Source organism: Phasianus colchicus, chromosome 9 (assembly GCF_987193195.1).
Source record: "Phasianus colchicus chromosome 9, bPhaCol1.hap1.1, whole genome shotgun sequence".
Classification (NCBI taxonomy): domain Eukaryota; kingdom Metazoa; phylum Chordata; class Aves; order Galliformes; family Phasianidae; genus Phasianus; species Phasianus colchicus.
Genome location: NC_143444.1, coordinates 7,975,349 through 8,000,865, shown reverse-complemented (window position 1 = coordinate 8,000,865; position 25,517 = coordinate 7,975,349). Strand labels below are relative to the sequence as shown.

The window sequence follows — 25,517 nt, the reverse complement described above, 5'->3', positions numbered from 1 at the left end:
CCAGCTTCTCTATGTGGGAGATAGTGTCAAAGGCTTTGCTAAAGTCCACATAGATTGCATCAATCTTTTCCTCATCCACCAGGCTGGTCACCTGGTCATAGAAGAAGATGAGGTTGGTCAAGGAACCTTTCATGAACCTGTGCTGGCTGGGCCTGATCTCCTGGTTGTCTCGCACACGCTGTATGATCACACTCAAGATGACCTGCTCCTTAACTTTCCTCAATACCAAGGTCAAGGCTGACAGACCTGTAGTTCCCCAGGTCCATCTTTGAGCCCTTCTTGTAGATGGGCATTGCACTGACAAGTCTCCAGTTGTCTGGGACCTCCTCGGTTGACCAGGACGACTGATAAATGATGGAAAGCAGCTTGGCAATCACCTCCACCAGCCCCCTCAGTGCCCTCAGGTGGATGCCATCTGCATCAAGGACTTGTGATAGTCCAGGTTGAGTAGTAGGTTTCCAGCTGTTTCCTACTGAATTATGGAGCGTTTATTCTCCCCATCCCAGACTTCTAGGCCAAGGAGTAGAGTATGCTGAGAATAACTGGCCTGACTATTAGAGACAGAAGAAAAAAAGGCATTGAGTACCTCAGCCTTTTCCTCATCCTTGGTGGTGATGATCCCCACCATGTCTAATAAAGAATGGAGACTCACCTTGGCTCTCCTTTTATGGTTAGTGTATTCACAAAAACATATTTTTTTTTATCTCTTACAACAGCTGCCAGATAAGGTTCTAGCTGGGCTTTTGTGGTTCTAATTTCCTCTCTGCATATCTTAGCAACATCTTTGTACTCTTCCTAAGTTGCTTGTCCCATCTCCCACAGGAGGTAAACTCTCTTTTCTTTCCCCAAGTCACCTGGCTGCTCTGATGCTGTGAAAATGGGGCCAGCAGTCTGGAATTAGAGGGCAGTGAAGTCCTTTACTAGGGAAGGGGGCACTGACAAAGTGATTGGAAAATGGACACTCTATGGAGGCAACGCTTGTCAGACATGAAGGAAAGGCATCCCGTTAAGACAGATGCTGTATGTCACCTGGTCAAGTGTACTACCATGGAGGGAGGTATCCAGTACTTGAGGGCATTAGCTGTGCTAGAGGTGATTCATAGTGACCTGCACCTACACCTCCATCAGGTGCTCAGAGCTCTGTCCGGTCTGACCTTGGGTGTCTCCAGAGATGGGGCATCCATCACTTCTCTAGGCAATCTGTGCCAGTGCCTCACCACCCCTATTAGAAAATCTTCCTCCTTATATCCAATCAAAATCTCCCCTCTTTTACTTTGAAACCATTTCCCCTTGTCCCATCACAGCAAATCCTGCTAACGAGTCTGTCCCATCTTTCTTACGGCCCCTGTAATACTGACAGGCCGCTCTCAGGCCTCCCTGGAGCCTTTTCCTCTCCATGCTGAACAGCCCCAGCTCTCAGCCTGCCCTCATAGCAGAGGCATTCTACCCTTTGGGTCATTTTTGTGGCCTTCCTTTGGATGCACTCCAACAGGTCCACATCTCTCCCGTACTGAGGATTCCACATCAGCAACTGGCAGCATAGAGGCAAACCCATCCGGGCTGCAGCACTGTGGAAAGATATGGCTGCCTGGGTTGTAAAAGCATGTCACGTATGTGGACATAACCACAAGTCATACTGCTGAAGGACATCAAAACAACCAGCAGGTGGATCAGGAAGCTAGGATTGAAGTGGCTCAGGTTTGTCTGCGCTGGCAACATAAAGGTGGAATATCTGTACCTTGAAGGGCACGCGGCACCTCATGCCTTCAAGGGCGAGATACAACATATCCATGGACTTGGGATGGAGGGGTGGACTTGAGTGTGGATGTTATCGCACAGGTTTTCCACGCATGTGGAATGTGCTGCCTTCAGGCAAGACAAGTGATTAAAGCCTCTTACATATGGAGGACGATGGCTGAAATGTAAATAAATACAGGGAGGCCTGGCGGGTGGATTATATCACACCGCGCCGAGGTCCATGTGCTTAAAATGGTGGAAGCAACCACTGGATGGCTGGAAACACGTCCTGTGCCTCGTGCCACCAGCCTCGAAAAGCAAGTCTTATGCTGACACGGCACCCCTGAAAGAACCGAGCCGGACAACGGGACTCAATTCCAAAACAACCCCATAAGACAGCTGTGCCAAAGAGCGCTGAGCTGAGCGCTGGCAAAACGGAACGACGCAACGGTGCCTGAAGGGGATTCGATGCAGGGTGAGAACAAGCCAACGCTCGGAACCGAACGATGCGATTTATTAAAACATTCCCCACGTCATCGCGACGGAGCACCGCTGTCACGCACGAGGGGGGCCGGCACGGCGGGGCGGAGCCGCGGCACGGCGCGGTTGTGGGCCGGGCCGGAAGGGGCTGTCGGCGGTTCGCGGGGCCGTCCGCTTCCTGCCGCGGAGGAGGGCCGGTGGCGGGCCGGGCTCGGAGCGAAGGTGCGTCCCGCGTCAGTGAGCGAGCGAGCGCCGTGCGGTGCCGGCCGTGCGGTGAGCCCCGCGCAGCTCGGCCTCGAGCCTTCCTTTGATTCTTATTGAAATCCGCAGGCCTGAGAATGGCTCGGCCGCGGCGGGCCGTGCCCCGCTGTGAGGAGGAGGAGAAGGAGGCGGCGGGTCGGAGCGCGGAGTGCCCGGGGTTCGGCTTGGCGGGGAGGGGGCTGGATCACGTAGGCAGGAGCAGCTGGAGCCATTTTGTAACTTTAGCCCAAAGTTCTGCCCTAAAGGTTGGGGATGCGGGGCTCCGGCTGAGCGTTTCGATCGTCTGAGGAAGGCTTTTGGTTTTTTTCGTTTTGTTTTCTTGGAGAGTTATTCGCTCTCGTTCTCTCATCGTTGCCTTTCCTATGCTTTCACCGCTCCCCGCCGGGTGTCTGAGTGCAGGAAGCCTGGGAACGTCACTTTGGACAAGTCATAGAATCCTTAGAGCTGGGAAGGACCCTTAAAGGCCATTCGTGCAACTCCCCTGCAATGAACAGGGACACCATCAGGTTGCCCAGGCCCTGATCCAGCCTCACCTTGACAGCCTCCATGGATGGAGCATCAACCACACCACTAGGCAACCTGTGCCGGTGCCTCACCACCCTCCCTGCAAAAGACTTTTTCTTTAGGTCCAACCTAAATCTACCCTCTTTAAACTCGAAGTCAGTGCTGTGCTGTGCCTTGGTTGCCAGCCTGCCTTCAGTCCTTGCTGCACAGCGAGGCAGAGCCCCACTCCTGTCACTCAAGGCATTTTGTCCTTTGGTAGAACAATCCTAAGGGTTCCGATAGGCAGGCGAGCAGACAGACAGTTTCCTTTGATCCGTGTGTTCCATTTGCCTAACAAATCGTTATGCAGCTGTGGTGAAATGACTTTTAATGATGTTTATATTTCCGTCTGCTTTAGCCTCTGCAGTTGAGACATCGTTAATCCAGGCTGCAAATTTTATAGCTGGATTAGAGCTTGAAGGCATATTAGGATGTGGATTTGGTCAGCTCCGCTGTTGCAGAGTCAGACTGAAGAGAGGAAGGGAGGCTCTTGTTTCACAGCATCACTGTTTTTCTTCTTTTTCTTCCTTCGGATCGGGTCTTGAAGTGTAGGGTGAAGGTTTCTCTTCGTGGTGCATGGACGGAAAGCCAATGCGCAGGTAAGATGAATAACACTTGTGTCCTTTTAACCCCGTGTAAATAAATCCTGTGGTGACTTGGTATCAAAAGTGCTTAGACCATAAAATGTCTTTTTCTTTTTAAAAAAGATCTGATAGGAGAGTGTAAGCACTTATCTTTAGTCCTTGCTTCTGTACGTTTAGTTCTCAGTATATACAGGGCCAGATGACTGGAAGTGGATGTGCTGTTGAGAGAAGAGTTTGGGAGACAACTTATTGTAATTCTACGTTCTCCTCTGCCCCTCCTCACTTTTACTGTATCTTAAAATCCAGTATTTAATTACTTCCGTGTTCTCATAGTGTGAAATCAACAGTCTGGGAATACAACTGAACTTGATTTCTGAGAGGCATTACTTTTCTCTTAACTAAAGGAGTTAGCTCCTCTGATGGGGTAAGGCCTTGGATGAAAAGGAGATTTCCTCTTCTAATTATGGATGCCAGCTGCCTCAGTTCTAATGAGCTGAAGATGCAGCTGAAGTTTAATTCAGGGGAGTGCTTGCTGTGGCTATATCAGAAATGTTCTGTTATAGATAGGAAAAGAATTGTCCCAGTAAATTAGCATGATGACATGTAGGCAAACAGGATTGCTTTGGTTGCTGTTCGCTATTAAATGTGCCACGGCAAACCTTAACAGCAGCTGTATTTCTGCATACAAGCTGTGTGGAAGCAGAGTTGCCTGAAGGTTTTTTCCCCCTCCAAATGAAGTAGAGAGAACTCATGCAAATAGCCTAGTTTGTCTGTACTCTAGGGTGTTAAAAGTTGGGAAACTTTGCTAGGAGTAATTCTGTAAGCATCAGCATGATGCTTCAGTTAAGCTAACGAGTAAACCTTGGTCCATGATATGGACATCTCTGGGGCCATGTTATGTTAATTAGTTTTTTTTGCCAAGATGAGCAGTGTGGTTTTGGGGCAGAAATGAGTTAACCTGTGGCTTTTACAGCAAGTTCCTTTTTTCTGAGTGACATGTGAAGGAGCAGACAGCTCTCTTCCATCTCAGAGGCAGAGAATGGAAATGCAGGAGTTGTTAGGTGTTCAGTAGGTTTGTGGCCTTAGGTTTGCCATGGCAGGAGTTCTGCCCGCCACTCAGGCTGGGCTAGACCTAACAGTGAGCAGCAGCACCAGGCTGAAGCAGCAGAGGTTGTCTGTTGTGGTGATGATCCTGGAGCTTCAGGCTTCTTTAACAACTCATAGAGACCAGACCTTCCAGTACCTTTTGTTTTCTTTCCCTCTATGGCAAACCAGTGCAGAAGTGGCTGGCTTGTTTGACGTGTTAACGTGGTCATTACTTCTGAGCTAACCCTTCTGTCTAGATGCATTAGTTGACGTGGTGAGTTGGTATAAAATATGTACAGCATTCAGAGGATGGGGAAGGTGATTTGAATGGGGGAAAAAAAAACGCAGCTATTCTTGTCAAGATTGAACATCAGAGCATTCTCTCTGTCACAAGCAGGATTTGTCTTGCATTAGCAATGAAGTGATAGTTAGGGCAGGCTGTTCTTGCTGTCAGGGAGCAGCAAGAGAAAACTGTTCTGCTGAAGGCATCAGCGTAGCAGAGGAGTCCTTACTGATGAAGTGTGTGTTTCTACAGCACCAAAGTAAGGAGGGCAGAGCAGATATGGTGGCTGGGGTCAGCTAGGAGTCCTGTCATCATCAAGCAAGTCTGTAGCTATGCAGAAGGGCTGGAGTCAAGCCAGGAAGACAACACAGCAAGTTGGTGGTCAGGCAGTGATGTGCTTGTACATAGCTCAAGCAATGCATGAGGACTGGAGCAGCTCTCAAGCATGGGCACAGCTCTTGCCCAAGACAAACTACAAAAAGGTTGGGAGGAAGACTCCAGCAATGAGCTTCCTGTGCTTTGGCATCCTCATTCCTGGTGAGGAAGATGAGAGTTCTCTGAGTTTGGTGAGTGAAAGTGTAACTAAATGTGAGTAGGGACTTGCGTACCAGATCACTGCTGCTCTCACTTTAAGCAATATAAAATAATAGTGCAGTCAGGTTTATGTGCTTGTTTGCTTAACACTACCTCACTGAGAGTGTTTTCCTAAGCCTTGCTGTCTCTGTAAGAAAAGGAGTCAGTGGTATTTTTATGAATTAAAAATTTATTAATTAGTAAGAGTTTTGGTTGCTGCAAGAAAGTATTTCCATCTACTTGGTCTACCACAACACCACCAACTAAACCAAAGGGCTTTGTCCTAGTAATTCTGTATGACTTTATGCATAAAATTCCAAGCTAGGCATTGACAGAAATCACTGCTGGTTTGATTCATCATCTCCATTTGCTACTAAAATCCTTTGCTCCTGAAATCCATTAGAGCAATAGGTGATTTCAGCTGATGCTTTCAGCCTGTTTCATATTCTGTTCCCTGGGCCGTAGGTCCCATCAGTTATTTTTTTCTGCATTACATGAGAGTTTTCTTGTGATCTCATCCTAAAACATACACAATCTGAAACCAAAAAACACAGGCCACCCTGACCTTAAAGTTAAGGAGCTCAGTGATGTTATCTGGAAGTGTTTTTGTTAGATATATATTCTTGGGTATGTTTAGAACTTTTTCACTGTGGCTGTGTTGCTGTAAGGGTGAAAGTCTCACGGGTGCCCGTGTTAGCAGCTAAAGTTTTGGGAAGTGGCATAGATGAATAAAATGGAGGTAGCACTGCCTGTATATTTCGCTGACTTAGTGTGGCAGACTGCCTGTGTTTCCATTTGTACTTCTCAGCAGTGTGCTACGGAAACCGATCCTTTGTCAGCCCTTTCTTAATCGCATTGTGTTTGCTGGTTTCCTCAGCCCTGCATTTTGATGGAGGCTAATCCCAGCATATCTGCGTAGCTGAGCACCAATCTTTTATCCTCACACACACACACACGTTTCCTCCTCAATCCTCACCTCTTCTTAATCACCCCATGTATTTGGGAGCAGCTCTTAGCTGCGAATGCGCTGGGGGGGTGGCAGCTAGCCTAGCATGTGAGAATCAAATGCTGCTTTCTGTCTTTTGCACCTCTAAGCTACTGAGTCACCGTTTCATTCTCTATGCATATATATGCATAATGCACACATAATGCAGTGAAATTATTATCCTTGTGGAGACACAGGCTGTCGGTGTCCTTTTAATTCTGTGCCTGTGCACAGCAGCAGCCCACGGTGCTTAACGTCAAGCACCTGTCTTGATCCAGTATGGAAATTCCCAAGCCCATTGATAGCTTGCTTCTGCATTACCTAGAGGTAAGTTATGGATGAATCAGGAATACTAATTTGCTTATTATTCTTTTTTATTTCTTCCAGCCATTCAGTTCTCTTTAATCATTAACCAGCTCCTTTTTTTTTTTCTTGAAGAAGGGAGGCTGGATACAATAGGCATACTCAGATAAATGAGGATGGGAACAGTGCAGGAATGCCTGATGTTCTTAATAACCAGCTTCCTTTTCAATTAAAGATCTCAGCAGTCAGATTTGGGGAGAAAAGCCTATTCTAGCCTGGGAAGGAATGGGGAGCTGCTGCCCAAATCTGGCCTTAGCACAGTGAAATCCATGTGGCATGCTTAGTGCAAGCTGGCCTCTATACTGGGGGGCTTTGTCACTGCTTTCCTCCATCCCATGGTAGAGGGATTAAATTATTTACTGTCTGCCTTTAGCTGCTGGGGACTACCAGAGAAAGCCAATTAGGTAAATTAATCTTTAGCTAAGGTTTCTTGAGGTTTTTATGAGGGTACCATTGAACTTAGTTCACTTTTGATGCTGTGAGGAGTGTTTACCTGCGTTGTTTGGGAGGAACTTCACAGAGCTTTGGAATGCTGCAAAGTGAATTTGGGTTGTGAGGGACATGAGTGGGTGGAGGGGAGTGAGAGGCAATGTAACAGCAGAAGGATTTGTCAGAGGTGTCAAGAAAGGAAAACAGCAACGGATATATTAAAAATATATATTTAAAAAGCAAACAAGCAAGGCATTTCAAGTGCAGAGGCTGAACAGGAGCAAAACACAGAGGGAGACCCAGCTGGATCTGTGTAACAAAGATGGGAGGGAGAGGTAATGGTCTGAAGCAGCTGAATGCCATGATCAAGGAGAGAGTGTGGGGGGAATGGGAAAACAGTCTGGGATGCAAGTAATTGGAACTGCTGCAAAGAGGCTGGTTTGCTTGTGGTTAGAAAGTGCACTTGACATAATAATGAGAGGAATGGATGTGAGTTATTTTTTTAATTCTTTCCTCCAAGCATGCTGCAAAAGGCACTGAGCAATAGCAAAGCTGTCTCTTCTTTTGCTCTTAATATGAGCAAAGTGAGGTAGTGATAACTCCCAAATCCCAGTGTACCAGAGGAGCTAGAAATGGATGTGTTGGCTCTCCCAGTCTATCTCCAACAGCCAGCGTGCTCACTGATTATTCATAGCTGTCAGCAGTCTGATTCTTCACTCAATGTGTTTCATTTGCTCCCAGTGAAGTTTTTTTTCTTTTCTTGGAAGAGGCAATAGTTTCTTCTGTTTGCTTTATTTTCAGAGCAGTTGAGAAGTCAGTGGTGCTGTCGCATCCTTTTCACTAATAGCAAATATGACATGAGGCAAAGATTCAGATAAGTGAGATGCATTTTGCATGTTCAGGGTGTTATTTTCTTCCTGATTTCGTAGGTTGGTGGCTGTGATTACTTCGTTTTGACTTCTTTTCTGATTGGTCTCTTAATCCTGCTTGCATGGTATCTTGCAGGCCATCTAAAGCTATTGAAGTCCTCAGGACAGCTGGGTGTGTTCAGGTATCAGAGATGGACACCCCTATTGAATATGTAGGCAGAAGAATAGAGAAGTTTGGTTAAATTGTGTGAGTGCAGTTATTTGCAGCAGAAATCCATCTCCAGCACTGACAAAACTCAAGTGACAGCGGACAGATTGGATAACCTTCTTTGCTTTGAGTCTGTGAAATGGGGATAATATTTCTCTACCATGCGAGGCAGTCATGAGGTTCAGTTAAGAAATATGGACGTGTGGTTGGACGTCACTGTGGCGTGTCATAAAAAGCATATAAAAACAGATATAAGCCTGTTGCAAGCTGGCATTTGTTTATTTCTAAGTAGACTTTGGTTTGAGACTGGTTCTCTTTGCACGTGATCACTTTTATATTCACATTCTCACTTGGAGCTCTGGGCAGCGTTGGGTTTTGCCCGTGTGATTGGTGTGAAGCATTGAGCTTTGCCTGACAGCTGGTGATAGATGAGTTGATGACCATCTTCTTTTTGGCTTTTCCCTGCTGCAGGTGTACCAGTACTCGACCAGGGGAGACCGGAATGGATGTGACCAGCCGATGCACACTGGGAGATCCTAACAAGCTGCCGGAAGGGGTGCCGCAGCCTGCTCGTATGCCTTACATCTCTGACAAGCACCCTCGACAGACTCTGGAAGTCATCAATCTTCTCCGGAAGCACCGGGAGTTGTGTGATGTGGTGTTGGTGGTAGGTGCAAAGAAGATCTATGCCCACAGGGTGATCCTGTCTGCCTGCAGCCCGTACTTCCGAGCCATGTTCACTGGGGAGCTGGCGGAGAGTCGGCAGACAGAAGTGGTGATCAGAGACATCGACGAAAGGGCCATGGAACTCCTCATTGACTTTGCCTACACCTCTCAGATTACTGTGGAAGAGGGAAATGTCCAGACCTTGTTGCCAGCTGCTTGCCTTCTCCAGCTGGCTGAGATCCAGGAAGCCTGCTGCGAGTTCCTTAAGAGACAGTTGGACCCTTCCAATTGCCTGGGCATCCGAGCTTTTGCTGACACTCACTCGTGCCGTGAACTCCTGAGGATTGCTGACAAGTTCACCCAGCATAATTTCCAGGAGGTAAGAAGCCCCCCTGCTGGAACTGGTTTTAGAGAGCTGTGGTCTACTCTTTCTTTGTGCTTCTTCCCAAACGCTGCTCTCAATTCTGCTCATAGAAATGGATGCTGGCCTCAGGCTGGGGGAAGAGAACTGCTGCAGGGCTGTGTTTCACTGTTCTTCTGTACATCATAAATATGATTTGTGGCATTTCCTCTCTTTGAGTTCTGTGTTGAATGCTGCATGGAAGGCAGGACCACAGACATAGGTGATGTTTGATGTTGCAACTGATGTAGCTGCACTAGGGTGTACTGCAATATATATGATCAGAGGGGAGAAGAGTCTTAAAGGGAGGATAATATATGAGAAATAAAAATGTGTTGAGCATAGGGATTGGGAGTATAAGGGATCTGGGGGAGCATATGGCTGTATCAAGTGAAGTCTTCAACTCCCTTGCTACAGCAGAACCAGGGTTTTGCGTTTATTATTCAGCAGAAGCTGGATAGCTAGATGTGAAAGGAATTCACATGTGGTATTTTGTGTCTGACCTTCATATGCTCAAGTCTCTTCTTGCATTTCAAATTCTCCATAGAAAATTTTTTGGGGATTCCAGCTACCAGTTCAGGGAAGGATCAGCGTAATAAAGGATTCACCAAGCAATACCTAGAGAAGAGTGGGTCTTTACTTCATTCTTACACCCAGATGCTGAAGAGAGCCCAACATTTTTAAATGGTATCTTTCCCGAGCCCTGGTTGGAAGGGTAAGAACTTAAGTGTGTTGGAAGCAACTGCTCTCTAGGGGTGCTCTCAGCATGAAGGTGTGTTCCCTTGGCAGGGGGATTTCTCTTGCCCTTTCTAGAAACTGCTCTTCTATCCACTGGGACAGGTAGCCTGATGCAGAGAGGCTTCTTTTTTCCACCTGCTTCACAGGTGGATCCTTTCCAAAGGCAGTGGTAACTCTAGGATGGAGTACTGATGCTAATTCACTGCCCCAGAGAAGTGGCAGTGTGTGATTGATTGCAGCCTGCACACTCTTGTTTTCCCTGCAGGAAGCAGATTGGAATTGTATTAATTTCAGTCAGGTAGTACTTAAGAAAATTATGAGGAGAAGCAAACATAGTTGAACTTGACTGTTGGACACCTTGAAGACAGTACTTGATATCTGACTGTAGACACATGACATCAGCTTACTCCAAAAGTTGCAATTAAATATGACTTCCCTAGCCATGACGACAGAATTTGCTACTTAAGAGCTTGTTATTTTCTAGAACTCGGTGATTTCCCAAAAGCTCCACATTCAAAGCCCTACATTTAGCTGTCCATGTCATGTGCTGTGTGCTTGCTCTGCATTTCTTTTCCTCTGCAGTTTTTCCTTGGGAGCAGGATGGTAACCAGATGGTTGTTTATTTTCAGTGCTTGGTGGTTTTAATGGTTAGAGCTGCATTCTTCTTATTATTACACGAGTAGGGCATGCTTACAAGCCTCTAAATAACTTCTTGACAGCATAACACTTTTGTATCTGAATGTTCTAGTGTTAATGCTTGCAGCTGGCTGTCGAGAGCTGCCTGCCATGGGGTTCTTCTCTTTCACAGTCCCTCAGAGATGGCTTTCTGTGTTAGTTTTCCTTGTGAAAGCACACGCAGGCAGGAGTTTTGGTCTCTAGAAAACACTCTCCTCTTTAAAGGCGATGCAAATTATAATTGAATTAACTAAACCACTTAGATTAGCTTGCTGTTTGTTTAGCCTGGACAGTTTTTGGTGTCCTGCTCAGTATCCAAGAGTTCAGCTGCTCTTCATCCCTAGTGATCTCTCATTTTCTTTCTGTTGTTTCTCTGCAGCCAGCATTAATGGTGTTCCTTGCTGGGCCCGTGTTCTGCACTGCCATTACTTTCCATCCAGAGAGTGGTGATCCCTTTCCAAAGGGAGGGAGATAACTGATAGAAAACTTGTACTCCTATGTATGGTCACTGTTCCTCCGAACTGACAAGGAGAAACATGAGATGGGAATTTCCTGAATGGCAGTGTCAAATATTAAGTACTAGGCATCAAGCCAGCCCATGCAGTTACTTCAAATGCAGAGTTGTTTCATGTCCTCTGCTGTGCTAACCCCTACTTCTACTAATTGCTATGTATATATTGCTGCATTACATCGTCAGCTTCTTGGTAGAATGTTTTCCCAAGTTTTCTATTCCCCTTAATTCAATTTCTTGTCTCGAACCCCCAGTGAATCTTGTGTGTGAGATGTGAAATGACTGTACAAGAGCAGCCTTTGTATTTTTGTTTGCTCTTTGACACCTTGTATGAAGGGGGAAAAATCCACATAGGGATGAACAAGCTGTGCTTTGTAGCAACAGACAGGTGCTTACTCTATCTGCAAATGTAATTATTGTTAACATAACAGAATTATTATGTGCACAGGATCTTGTTTCATTTATGCTGCAGAACATAGCATAAGTCAAGAAGTTCTAACGTGGTCGTAAATTACATGGACAAGCTGATACTCAGTTGTTTCATGTCAGTGAACCACTCAAATGACTGGCTATGGGCTGGGAGTGCTCGTGGGGAAGCTGAACTGCTGGGTGTCAAGCAAAATTCTTTGCTAGCAGCCTGCAGCCCCAGCACGTGTGTTCAGGGCTGTGTGCTGGGAGCAGCTGAGGCCTCCTGAGGAACTAGTCACCATCTTGGGTGCTGAAGGAATTAACGTGCTGGCAGATTGTCAGCAGCTTGAATTTCACAAGGGATGAGTCCTTAGGGTCTTCAGAAGCTCTGATTCCCTCTTAAGCGCCTTTGGACCCGCACGTGCTCTATGCATATATTTAAAACAAGTGAGAGATGATCAAATGAATCCATCTCCTTGTCCAGAAATGCCACAAACAGGCATTCAGCTTTTGGTAGCTTGTCTTTGAGACTTCTTATTTGTTTTCTTCTTTGGATTGCTTGAGAATAGATCCTCTCTATTCTGATGTTGCTTTATAAGTTGCACAGGGCACGCAGGAAGGCTGATTGTAAAGGCATATCTTATTCTTTCTGAGTTCTGAAACCTGACCAATGTGTTCTGTGACTTAACCCTTTAAAACTATCCTGTGGAAACCTTTTCATGCATCTCTGGTGTGTTTCTGGGTCTGCATTTCGCAGCCAGCCTGCCATGTGTTGATGGCAAGATAGTGATGGGTAGTTGACACTTTGCTGGATCGGTCTGTTGGGCTCTACTTCAAGTGGGCCATCTGTCCTTTAGAGTTGCACTGAGAAACAGAAGTGGGAATGGTTCTGGTGCTTTGGCCGTTATCCTCATTTGTGTTTTCTATTTAACCAGGTAATGGAGAGCGAGGAGTTCATGCTGCTTCCTGCCAATCAGCTCATAGACATCATATCCAGCGATGAGTTAAACGTTCGCAGTGAAGAGCAGGTGTTCAACGCAGTGATGGCCTGGGTGAAGTACAGCATTCAGGAAAGAAGACCCCAGCTGCCACAGGTAATAATGAGCACAGTGACATTCAAGGCTCCTTTTATCCAGGAGAAGAGTAATGAGGACTGATAGGGCAACGCAACAGCAGTGTGACGGTTCTGAGTGCATGCAGTTCCATGGTAGTTTTGTCTTCCTCCTGTGTTAGAAGGTTGGCATTTTCCTTTCATCTAGGCTGAAACATGCAGCCAACAGACCTTCTAATAGGGGCTTTATTGAATTGTTTCCAGGTAGGGCTTGACCAAACTAGATTGTTTCAGTGGTCTGTCTAGGCACGGTGGCCTGGATTGCTTTGAGTGTTGTACAAGAAACAGTGGGTAAGGAAAAGCTCGTCTTCATTTGAGGTGCATTTTAAGCTCTGCTGTTTGATTTATGCCTCAGCCCTCAGGATCTTATACTGGAGCTTGTCAGAATGGTTTTGTTGAAATGCAGTGTTTCATCTAAGCCAAGCCATTTCACAGAGAAGCACCCATTCTGACAAAGCTGTCAGCTGGAAAGCCTCTGAAGTCTCAGGCTTTTTGATCAAAAGAAGTGAGTGCCTACCCTGGTGTTTCTTCTTTGGAAATACAGATATTAAATGCAACGATATTTAGTGGAAAGCTTCTGAAAATTGTTTAAAAGCAAACAAAGAAATGCTGCTGTCCTCAAGTTAGCTTTTATTAATGGCATTAAAACTGTACGTCTTTTCAGGTCCCTCTGTCTGTTCCTGCTTGTGCTTGTTATCATTAGCCAGTATCTTTTTTTCCCACTTTCTTTCTGTTTGGGGATTTACAGCTTATCTACAATTGTGTCCTGTTCTGTGTTGCAGGTCCTCCAGCACGTTCGCCTGCCACTGCTGAGTCCCAAGTTTCTTGTGGGCACAGTGGGCTCTGATCCTCTTATTAAGAGCGATGAGGAATGCCGGTAAATCCTTGCTGAAATACAGAATGGGATTGCATTCTATTAGGGTGCCTTACTGACATCTATTCTCTGAAACTGCTTGTTTGTTAGTAGTGAACAGGTAATATCTCTCCCGACTTGTTCTTTTGCAACAAGGAGGAGAAGAAATGCAAGATGACATGTTATTTCTTTGCATAATATTGGTAGCGTGCCCTAGAGGAATTCCATTCTTTCAAAGGTTTTTTCTTCTGTGAAATAGCAGAACTGGAGTACACAGGTTGACTTCTGGTTTTAAAAATATATATATATACCCTTTAGTGCATTGTTTTCCATTTCACTTTTTTCTGTAGTCGGGACCTTTCATTCCAGCTTACCACTTGTATGGCATTTATATGCATAATCTCAATATGACTTAAAGTAATTGCTGCATGCAAAACATGATAGCTGAACAGATTCCAGATGTAGTCTCCTTTCTGCACTGCTAGTGGAAGGAAGCTGCCACTTCCTTCTCTTGTGGCATAAGTCACACCTTTCTAATTCTTGTGGAGCTGTACATTATCTGTAAAGCACATGTTTTTCCATGTTGTGCTTAACGTGGAAAAGTTCAGGGGTTAGGCTAAACTTTTTTTCTCCTGAGTAAACAATCATACTGACCGAATTCCATACTTGTAGAGGGGAGGAGGACTTTTTTTCTGTTTTATTTTATTCAAGGGTTTGGTATATTAGGATTAGACCAGGTGATAAGTCATTAATGGATGGGCAGTGTGAGCTGGCCAGAGTTCAAGGAGAAAATATTCATCAGAAAGATACTATCTCCATCTATTGGTCATGCGGGTATTATGTATTTATGTGCTTCTCAATTCCTGTTTTGTTCCAAGGTAAAACCATTGATGCTTAAGTTTTAGCTTGAGGCAAACTGGGTTGTTTTTTCTTTTTTAATACAGTAAGCCCAAGAAATCTCATCACCGTTTTTTAATCAGTCATTACAGCTAGTAGTATCTAATACTGACACCAGTCAAAAATTGATGCAGGGCTATTGCTGTCACTGTGTAAGTGACTTGTAAACAACTGATGAGGATTTTGGTGACAGTGCATGTTTTAACTGCATCTATTCATGCACTTCTGTGATTTGCAAATACCTGAAGCACCCAACGCTTGCTGACTGCTCTTCCCATCAGTTCTGATTCATGCTTTTTCCTTGGACCAGTTTCAAGTGAACTTTGGGAATTCATATTTTCCTGTCTTGTGCAGGGATTTAGTGGATGAAGCCAAAAACTATCTCCTGCTACCTCAAGAGCGACCGCTGATGCAAGGACCACGGACCAGACCACGCAAACCCATCCGTTGTGGGGAGGTGCTCTTTGCAGGTGTGTACAGCTCCTGCTGGCTTAAATCAGGAGATTCAAATCTGTTTTGCTGGTGATAGTTTTCTTTTAAACAGAATCTTGTCACCATCTTTCTGAATGACCTGTGCATTAATATTGGGAGATTTGAGTCAGCTTGCACTTCTTTGCTTGTGTCATCTCTTTGGTGGTATCACTACTTCCAAGCGTAGGTTAATCCTCTTGAAAATCAAACTCTACCTTCTAATTACAATCATCAAAACGATGAACTCTGAGAGATGAAGCTACTGGGTTAAGACCGCTGAAGTGCAGAGGCACATGTGCAGTATGTGTGCTTGGTGTGTTATTGTGACACTGTGACACTATTTCTTGCCTTTGGTCCCAACAGTGGGGGGCTGGTGTAGCGGGGATGCAATCTCCAGTGTGGAACGGTATGACCCTCAAACCAATGAGTGGAGGATGGTGGCTTCCATGAGCAAAAGACGCTGTGGCGTTGGTGTCAGTGTCCTGGATGACCTTCTCTATGCAGTGGGAGGCCATGATGGTTCCTCTTACCTGAACAGTGTAGAAAGGTAGGTCTCCGTAAGGCCAACATGCAGAGTACTAACTCTGAGTTCTTAAACTTGGGTGCTAACTTCATCTTGCCAGCTATTTTTGTTTGTTTGTTTTCCTGCTGAAAAACTGATTATTAGTTGTTATCTATTTCAATATGTACTGGTTTACTGCTGAACTAGGTCTTCACACATCCAGCTTGTGTCATTTACTCTTGGTTTAATGGAACGAGACGTAGCTTTTGGTATAGGGAAGAATCACAAAGAGGTGGGTCTGGTTGTAATTGGTGGGAGGAGTGTGATCCTAGTTAACTTTCTTTGCAGTTGCTGGTTTGTTTCCAGTGTTGTTAAGGAAAGTTGAGGTTGCAGCATGCATTACTTCAACGGTGAGGGAAAACATCCTGGAATTTCATGCAGAGTGGTAACTACAGAATTAAGGAACCTTGCAAACACACAGAAGAAGGAAAATAAACTACTTTTAGGCCTGTGAAAGACAGGTTGAACAAGCGGTGTCAAGCTTCATGTTTCTGGGAGCAGTATACTGCAATCTGCCTGCCTGCAAGCCACATGACTCATGCACTCCAAATCTCTTCCCTGTACCAAATCCAATGAGCTATACAAATATTCCTCCCCTTCTTTTCACTGTCTCTTTGCATACTGCCAGCTTCTCATGTCATGATCCAATGTCTCCCACATCTTGCACTTTTCTGCTGTGCACCATTGTTCCTTGCTTCTGGGTTCCCCAGTTGGTCTGGATCATTTGTCTTTATCAATAAGAGCAGGTTCAGTGCTGGCTTGTGTGAACTGCAGAGTATATCCAGCAGAGTAACTCTGACTGCTGCTCTTTGCACAGATGCAAGTTAGCACATGTCAGCCAGTCCCTGGTAATATGCTTTCTTACAAACCTCAACCTTTGATCTTCAGTTTGAATCATCTGCACTGCAGTTTGAACATCCCTGCAATTACATGTGCTGCATGCGTTGCATAATTCTGGAATTATTTATTCAACTTATAAATAGCTGTGCTGCAGTTCAGACTCAAAATGGGTGAATTTTACTGCTTCAGTAGTTTCCAAACTTGGGAAAGTCTGAAGCATAGATAAGCAACTTGTGCTGTTTTTCTAGGTACGATCCAAAGACCAATCAATGGAGCAGTGATGTGGCCCCCACCAGCACCTGCAGGACCAGTGTTGGAGTAGCAGTTCTTGGGGGCTACCTTTATGCAGTTGGTGGCCAGGATGGTGTCTCTTGCCTCAACATTGTGGAAAGGTACTTAGGTTTTTAAAAACAAAATTAAAAGAGAGGAAAAAAAAAAAAAGGGAGCATGGGAGGAGGTAAATGTACAGATTCTATGGGATTTATCTTTGGGGAGAATAAGATCAGCCTTTCTACCCCCTTTGTGAAGATGTTGATGTTTCTGTGAGCTTTGATGTTTATTCTTCTGCCAGGTACGATCCCAAAGAAAACAAATGGACTCGAGTGGCTTCCATGAGCACCAGGCGCCTGGGAGTTGCAGTGGCTGTTTTAGGGGGCTTTCTCTATGCAGTGGGAGGCTCTGATGGAACTTCTCCTCTCAATACAGGTATGCCTTTTGCTGTCCCTCATTGCTGTCAGCATTTGTCATCATCCTGTTTGTTGTCTTTAATGTCTCCAGAGGGCAGCTGAATGTCTTGATGACCAGCTAGCTGCCTGTTTTCTCCTTCAGATGGGATTTTGTTATATGGTAATTCTTATATGGTAAATATATGAGCCTGTGAACCACCATTACCTCTGTGTGTATGCATGTATGGTTTTTTCCCCTTTGATGCTGCATTTGGCATGGTAATGGTGATCATTTTGTAGCACTGCCAACTCATTCCTGAGTGAAGATGCTTTATCTGATTGATTGACTGCATAGGATTGGAGACTGGAGAGAAAAGCAAGCTCTCTATGGAAGGAAAGCATTAGAGTGACAGAACAAACCAGTACATCCTGTTTTTCCTGTGTGGACACTGCAGTATCTTTACAGATTGAGCAATGCTTTGGGTACTGATATCAAAGTGCTGACCTCCACTGCTTGCTAACCCTGTTCCCACCAATATATACATTTCCTCTGCAGTGGAACGATACAATCCTCAGGAGAACCGCTGGCATACGATTGCACCCATGGGGACGAGGAGGAAGCACCTGGGCTGTGCAGTGTACCAAGACATGATATATGCTGTGGGAGGCAGAGATGATACAACGGAGCTTAGTAGTGCTGAGAGATACAACCCTCGAACCAACCAGTGGTCTCCTGTCGTGGCCATGACATCCCGACGGAGCGGAGTGAGTTTGGCTTGGTTTGCTTGCTTATGTTATCTGTCATCACATGGTGAGAGTAAGGGGTAGAGCATTATCGAGTGAGGTACAAGAAAGACAGGGAGCTGTTGGAGAGGGTCCAGAGGAGGGCCACGAAGATGATCAGGGGACTGGAGCACCTCCCCTGTGAGGACAGGCTGAAGGAGCTGGGCTTGTTCAGCCTGGAGAAAAGAAGGCTGTGGGGTGACCTCATTGCAGCCTTTCAGTACCTAAAGGGAGCCTACAAACAGGAGGGGAATCAACTCTTTGAAAGGGTGAGTGACAGCAGGACAAGGGGAAATGGTTTTAAGCTGAGGGAAGGGAGATTTAGGTTGGACGTCAGGGGGAAATTCTTTACGGAGAGAGTGGTGAGATGCTGGAACAGGCTGCCCAGGGAGGTTGTGGATGCCCCATCCCTGGAAGTGTTCAAGGCCAGATTGGATGGGGCCCTGGGCAGCCTGGTCTAGCATTAGGTGGAATGGTTGGTGGCCCTGCATGTGGCAGGGGGATTGGAGATTCATGATCCTTGAGGTCCCTTCCAACCCTGGCAATTCTGTGATTCTGTGATCTGTATCTTTCAGAATAGAAACCGGTAAATGTTTGCAAGGGGGTTCTGCTCTTTAGTAAGACTCAAGAATGAAGTGGTAGTTGGGTCATGGCATGGACATTCAGTTGTTTGAAGGTCTTTTTAAAATAGTTTTTGTCCCTTATACTGAGGAGTTAAACTGAAAAGGTCTTCAGCTTCTTCTGAAGTAGTCGTATTTGGTGTGTGATAGTATTAGAGAACAGTATTAAAATCAGCACCTGGGTCTCATCTTGCACTTTGGGTGAGTTAGGAAGTAAACAATCCTACCTGCATAGAAAAAAGAGCTGGAAAACTGAGGAATTGCGTGTAGATACTAACTTGTAGCTAAGCCCTTTCATTGCCTTGATGTGTGTGGGAATGGGGTTTTTAGGCTTTCAGATGGAATGTTGCCTCCCTTCCACAAATCCTGTGGGTATGGAGAATGACAGCGTGTTTTCATCAACTCCTAATCTTCCTGCTTTCTGTAGGCATATGAACAAAAGATTAACGTGGTGTTTTAAGTAGTCATCATGTTTAGGCAGATGCGAATGTTTTGAATATTTATCATTGGATACTGAATTACATAGTAAAGCAAAGCATGGATTCATTCTGTCTGCACGTTAGTATTTCAGTGTCTGGTGAGGCAAGTGTGAATCATAACTTGAGCAAGTACTGGTTTGGGGAGCAGAAAAAATGTATTTCCTTCCTCAAAGCATGTAGTACACTGTTCAACACTGTCCTTTCTAGCTACCAATTAAGCATTGACTCTTCATGAATTCCTTCTATATTTGCATTATGTAGAAATTCCTCAACAAATGCAGCTGCTTGTGCAGCCCTCCTAAGTTAGTTCTAAGTACTTCAAAACCAAAATGAGGACTGTATTACAGTGTGTTCTTATCTTTGCTTTGTTTTCACTGGAAGTGATCTGCCTAAACCACAGAACTGTTTGAGGTTTTTGTGATTCTTGTGCTTCTGCAGAAGGATAAAGTAGAAAGGCTGGAAGCCAAGCTGTTAACAGATGTTCCAAGCCACAGCCTGGGAGGAGCAGGCTATGTAGGCTTACATATGGTTCTCCTCCAGCTTAAGCAGTCATTGCAGGCTATAGGTTGGTAGATGTTCTGGAGTGCATGTTGTAGTTTGTCAAGAAGTCTCATCTAGTGCAACGTGACATACATTGGCTGATAAAGACTTATGTTCTGATGTCTCTATAAACATTGAAGCGGTTCTAGCTCTTGTCATCACTAATAAGGGGAGCCTTGTGCTTTTACTGTGATATCTCTGCTTTGAGATATGTACTTAGCTTTTCATGTCTTCTTATTTAAAACCCAGTACTTGGATTGTGTGGCACCTTATACCAGTCTGTCCTAGTTAAATGCATTTGAGACTGTTTTGTATGTTTTCCCCCGCTAGAAAATTCCATTGCAGCTTGCCTTTCTCCAAACACGGCCGCTAAACCTTTTATTAATATTTATTTCAATTGTTATTTTCAGAGTATGCATTCAGGACATGTCTTTTCAGCAAGTAGCTAAGCAGCTGCTGTGATGGTTGTTTTACAGGTTGGCCTTGCAGTGGTGAATGGACAGCTAATGGCAGTGGGAGGGTTTGATGGCACAACGTACTTGAAGACCATTGAGGTGTTTGATCCAGATGCTAACACATGGAGGTAAGTGATAAGTTTGTGAAGCAGTTAAATAGCAATCTCCAGATGTAGCTGCTGTCACCCAGCTGGAGCTGTCCCAGCAAATTAGAACTGTGACATACAGCTTAGTGCAGCAGCCAGCATTAATTTCATGCTGTAAATTCCTGGTTAGCATGAAGCTGTACGAGGATCATATTTTGAAAAACTGGGAAGCCACAGGATGGCTGTCTTCCCTATTATGCCTGAAACATAGTCCAGTACTGAGCAGTAACTATACAGAAAGGGTCACTTGCTGCTTACTAGCTTTTGTGGCAGGCTTGTATTGCTACAACACTACTGCCTGACTGCAGAAGCCTTCCGTGACAAGATAACTTCTCTGTTTAAATACGAATGGAAGCTGAACACTGGTAATGTCCCAGTGTTATTTACCTGCTGTACTCCCGTGCCCACGACTAGTTTGAAATGTTTTCTTGCGAGGTTCTGCTTGGAAAACCGAGTCTAGGTATGTTCTTGAGACCCAGAGAAAATAGGCAACATAGCAAGCTTGCCAGGTAGCAAGGACAATGTTATTCCAAAACGTAATTTGTTGTAAGTGTCACTTTTGAACTTGGATGTGTGAGCCATGCTGAAAGACATCTGCCCCTTGTGTTTATTTTGGGCTGAGTCTCTTCTGCTTCCTGGTAAAAACGAGCTGGCCCTTAGAAGGTGTAGAAACCCTTAGTCACAGTGTAGAAACCATCCTACTCATTTTTGGCTTTCAAGCTGAGGCTCTGAGCTCCATGTTTTTCTGTAGGAGCTAAGGCAGAACACTGAGCATATGATGTTCTTCTCCCTTTAAATCTGTAAGACAGCAATTAGAAGATTTTCATCTGATTCACAAGATAAATCACAAAATTGATTGAAAATGTATACTGAGAAGCTGTGTTTCTTCTTTCCTAGTCTTAACTACACTTAAAAGCAATTATTTATTCCCAAATGTAATTAAAGTTTCAGTCTCGCTACTTTAGTAATCTGGAGGGAGTAGAGGGGAATAGAAAGCAATTAATGCCCTTATTCCTTTTTGCTTAGTAATACTAGTAGATTAATCCCTTTTTGCTGAGACGAGCTGTCATAAGGAGCATCGGTGGATCTTCCCCTTGTCTGCTGAGCTATGGTCAGTGCAAGCAGATCTGCTGAGAAAACCCATCTGAGCAGAGAGGAATATGTACTTTCTTTTCCTTAGCTGAATGGTTTCAGCTACTTTCAATGGCTGTAACGATAATAATATATCTTGAGCTAGGAGTTACCATTTAGGACAGCATTTGCAGAACTTTTGGAGGTTGCTCAAGGTGTTAGCTGAGAGTCCCCCCCACTTAATTCAGAATAGCTGATCATCATCTGGTCTTCCTTTTCTTTGTTGAACTTCTTGTTCTACGAAGGGCTTCTTTTTGTGTAGCTCGACTAAGAAATACTTCTAATATCACTTGTTAATCCCAGATTGCACTGGTAAGAGTCGTTTGAAGAACTTGCTTCTCCTCTTTCTGCCAGCAGACTTCAGCAGCACAGAGAATTACACAGCTGAAGTGAGTAGGATCCTGGAGTCTGCAGGGATCAGATTTCCAAATGAAACGCAGGCACCGTTTCAGTAACATATCTTGGAGAAGCAGATGGTGTGCTTGGGATGTGTTACATCTTGGCTGGATCAGCTGAATGTATAGGGTATTAGAAATGTAAAAAAAAAAAAAAAAAAAAAATTAGTTGGCTTGTAAATAGCAGATCTGTCCTTGATCCAGTGCTATCCAAAATGTAGCCCAAGGTCAGCTGAAATTGTTTTTCTTTCCTTTTTTTTTATCTTTCCCACAGCCAGGCAGGGAGAAAGTAAGTGATTACTGAAATAACAGGAAACTGTCGTGGCCAAACAAGCAGTTTCTATTTAGAGGGAGAAAGGCATGAGCAAATACGAGTGTTTATCTTGGAAGTCTGTAAAAAGGCGGCTGCTCCGCTTCTAACTTGTCACAGCCCACTTTAACCAGGTGTTAACAGTGGTGTAACTATGCTTACAAAGGCTGATTTGATCATTGTCGTGGTGGCTTAATGAAAGAGCTGGAGCAATGTGCCTATTGAAGCCTTCTCTTTGCAGGTTGTATGGAGGGATGAACTACCGGCGGCTGGGAGGAGGAGTAGGTGTTATCAAAATGACACACTGTGAATCTCATATATGGTAAGCACCAAGAGAGAGGGAGACCTCCTGGTTCTCATTCCTAGAACAACTGAAGAGACTTGTTGACACTGGACTCTTTGCAGCTCTAGTACGGACGGTCTAGACCTGATGTAACTCTTTGCCAGTGACTCTTTCTATGGAATTATAAAAATGACTTCTGTGAGAGTGTGCCCAATGGGAGACCACATTGTCAGACTCCAGGGAACCACTGGACAAAAGTAGAAGTGTTGCTTATGTCCATATTTTTTTCTAACTAGTCTACAATTTTGAATAAACCAAACTGTACAATTCACCATAGCATAAACAATGCCAATGCACAGACTACAAGCTACAATGGGAGTCTGGCAAGGAGAGTTTCCTGCCTTTCCCTCCTGCTGTGAGCATTGGATGTGGCAGCTGTGTTGGTGGGTGAAAGAGGAAGGTGATACAGAAAACATTGCTTTTGCCTTATTTACAGAGAGCTTCAAAAAAGATAAAAGTACTTGACCTGCAAGGTGCCACCTTTGCACAGAAGCTTTCCTGTGCACAGAGTATATTTATTTTTTCATTTAATTTGTATCACGTCTTTCCTTTGTGTCGCTCACAGCGATGATTCCAGCTTTCTGTATACATATATATGTGTGCATATATATGTATTTTATATATATATGTATATGTGCGTGTGCAATTTGAGTTTTAATGAGTTGATGGTTAGGGCAGGGCTATGTCCTGCAAGCTATTGTGGTTCCAACCCTGGTGGTATGTAGTTGGGTCTCAGAGTATGGGAGAGCTATGGGTACCCTGAGTGTCTTTTCAGTCTTGCTGGAGGCAAGAAGTAGAACTGGAACTCTCATCTATCGACTGAATCAGTGAAAGGCCATAAAAGAAGGTGAGAGTGAAAAGGATTTCATATGATGCCTTTTTACTGTACAGCGTATGGTACAAAAGTTCAGCTTTTGTCCCTCACCTCCTCTGTGTATGATCCTAGAAACAACTAGCTGTTGCTTATTTAAATGTCTCATATATTCAGCAGACAACCACTTCTTCTCTGAAGCAGGTAGGCAGGTATCATCTGTTAATTCTGGCTAGCCTAGATCAAACACTCACCTCTCAGGTTCTTGATAGAATGGCAGACCTGCAGTTGAGTCAGCTACTGCTGTGAAAAATGCTTAGACCAGTGTCACCTTAACTGCCCTCCTGCCTCTCATCTGTGTCTCTAGAATTCCTATTGTAAAACACTGACCACGATGAGATGGTGCACCCACTTCCGATGGTTTGTTTAAAATGCACTTTCTCTGTTCTTGTCTAGAACAGGAAAAGGTCTGAAATCGTGGAAGAGTTTGGAAGGGAGGGACTGTTTGCTGGCACTGTGAATTACTGTCATGTTTTGGTGAGTGCAGAGGTACCCAGGGTAGGGAGAGAGGAAGGAGGAACTGTAGACTCAAAGGTTCTGATACGTTTGTCTGTACTGTAAGTACTGTAAGTACTGAGAAGACCTGTTGCACCTGATGTAACTTTGGACCTTATTAAATCTGATTTTAAAAGGACTGTGAATTCTTGAGATGAAGGCAGTGCTGACATCTTAAGTTCTTATCTTCATCGTTTGATTTATGTAACAGCATTTTAATGTGCTTGAATATAGTAGAAGTTACACTACAGTAATAAATGGGTCATTAAAAGTTTTTTTTTAAAAAAAAGCTCCTTTTCCCCTAAAGGTTGGTATTCTTACGTTTACATATGAAGATCATTTGCACCTTTAAAAGGAAAACAAGTATTCTGTAAACAAATGTTTACATTTATCATTTATGCTTTTTTCTAGCATGAGTAACTTGTATAAATAGTGCTATCTTAATAAATTTCTTCTATGCTATTCTTTGTTTGTTCCTTTGGTTGAAAGCAGTAGATTATGCTTTTGTACAGTTTGTATAGATATAGTGAATAGGAATGCTACCTTTTTCAGGTAAAAGTCCAAGTAAAAGGGGCTTAAAAACTCTGCTGGCATTTGGTGTTACCTTCACTTACCTTGAAGCATGTGCTTCAGAACCAGTTTTGTTTTACTGAAAGAAAGTAGCTGTGTGACCTTGTCAAATCTAGCTCTGCTGCCTTCTCTACAGATGCTGAGAGCTGTAGCACAGATAAGCATGTGATAAGGCAGGGGAAGTAGTTCTTTATTCCAGCACTACTCTACAGGCAGCCTATGGTAGATACTGAGCATGGTTAGCAAAGCACTGACTTCAGCTAAGTACTGATCTTAAAAGCAAAGCCTGCTGCTGGAGCATTCCCACAAGGTTTATATGCTTTTAGGTTCTGTTCTTAAGGCTACATTGAATTTAGAAGTTACTTATGCAAACTGTCAGAGCAGAACATCAGATCTTGAAAATGACTAATGGGTTAATTTAAAATCAAATACAGGTCTGCTTACCAAGCATTCCTCTCAGTCGACATAGCAAACTTTAATGTCTTTGAAAGGAAACTAAAACAACAGAACTAATAGTTGCTGGGCTGTCAAGAACCTGTGGCTGTGCTTAACTCAGTAAGCATCCTCAATTCACCAACTGCAGCCTTCACAAGCCAAAACTAACTTCAATTAATACAAACTGAAAGTAAGTACATGGTTCTAACTGTAGTAGTAGGCTAGTTTCAGTAAAAAAAGATAAGGAGCTAGGCATGTGATGGTGGCATGTTAGGCAGTTATTTGTGTGTACAGGGCTGGTTCATCTCAGCCTTGCTGGGGTGAAGAACAAACAAGCCAGCTCCTTTTAGGTGGAGTTGATATGTGTGTCCTAATGTTGTGGTTTGGTCAACTCACACCTTGCCTTCCTTCTTACAGGTAGGTTACAACATATTTAACTGATTATGCATCAAGAACTTTGTACAGGTGAAGTTATTACAAGTGAATTCCACAGGAAATTATGCCTTGCACATTCAATAATACTGTGAGCAGCAAAGCTTAACAGTTTAGTCAGGTAAAAAAAATTATAATAAAATACAAGTATACATTGAGTGAGACATGCTGTTCTTCTCTAGTCAATTAGGGAAAAAAGCTAAAAAATGTTTACGAGGTACTGTACTACAAGTCATAGCACTTCTACTTCCTTTTGGCTCACATAGTTCATAGCCTCTGTGCACTAGCTCTGAATTGTTACTTGCTATAGAATG

At 44.2% G+C, this 25,517-nt stretch overlaps 1 protein-coding gene across 6 annotated transcripts; it reads left to right on the top strand.

Moving 5' to 3' along the window:
- The first annotated feature begins 787 nt into the window (after nt 1-787).
- On the top strand, nt 788-25,511 carry KLHL20 (kelch like family member 20). Of its 6 annotated transcripts, none has more exons than XM_031595635.2 (13): nt 788-2,439; nt 3,574-3,620; nt 8,873-9,446; nt 12,735-12,893; nt 13,693-13,787; nt 15,015-15,130; nt 15,495-15,678; nt 16,782-16,925; nt 17,105-17,238; nt 17,755-17,963; nt 20,097-20,203; nt 22,299-22,379; nt 22,463-25,182. In XM_031595635.2, the coding sequence occupies exons 1-13, from the start codon at nt 2,206-2,208 to the stop codon at nt 22,491-22,493; spliced, it is 2,115 nt and encodes a 704-aa protein (XP_031451495.2). In that variant the 5' UTR covers nt 788-2,205; the 3' UTR covers nt 22,494-25,182. The 6 variants fall into 6 exon arrangements, with proteins under 6 accessions (XP_031451495.2, XP_031451500.1, XP_031451499.1 ...); XM_031595640.2 differs by having other exon boundaries at nt 3,569-3,620; XM_031595639.2 differs by having other exon boundaries at nt 3,380-3,620.
- Nucleotides 25,512-25,517: the final 6 nt, after the last annotated feature.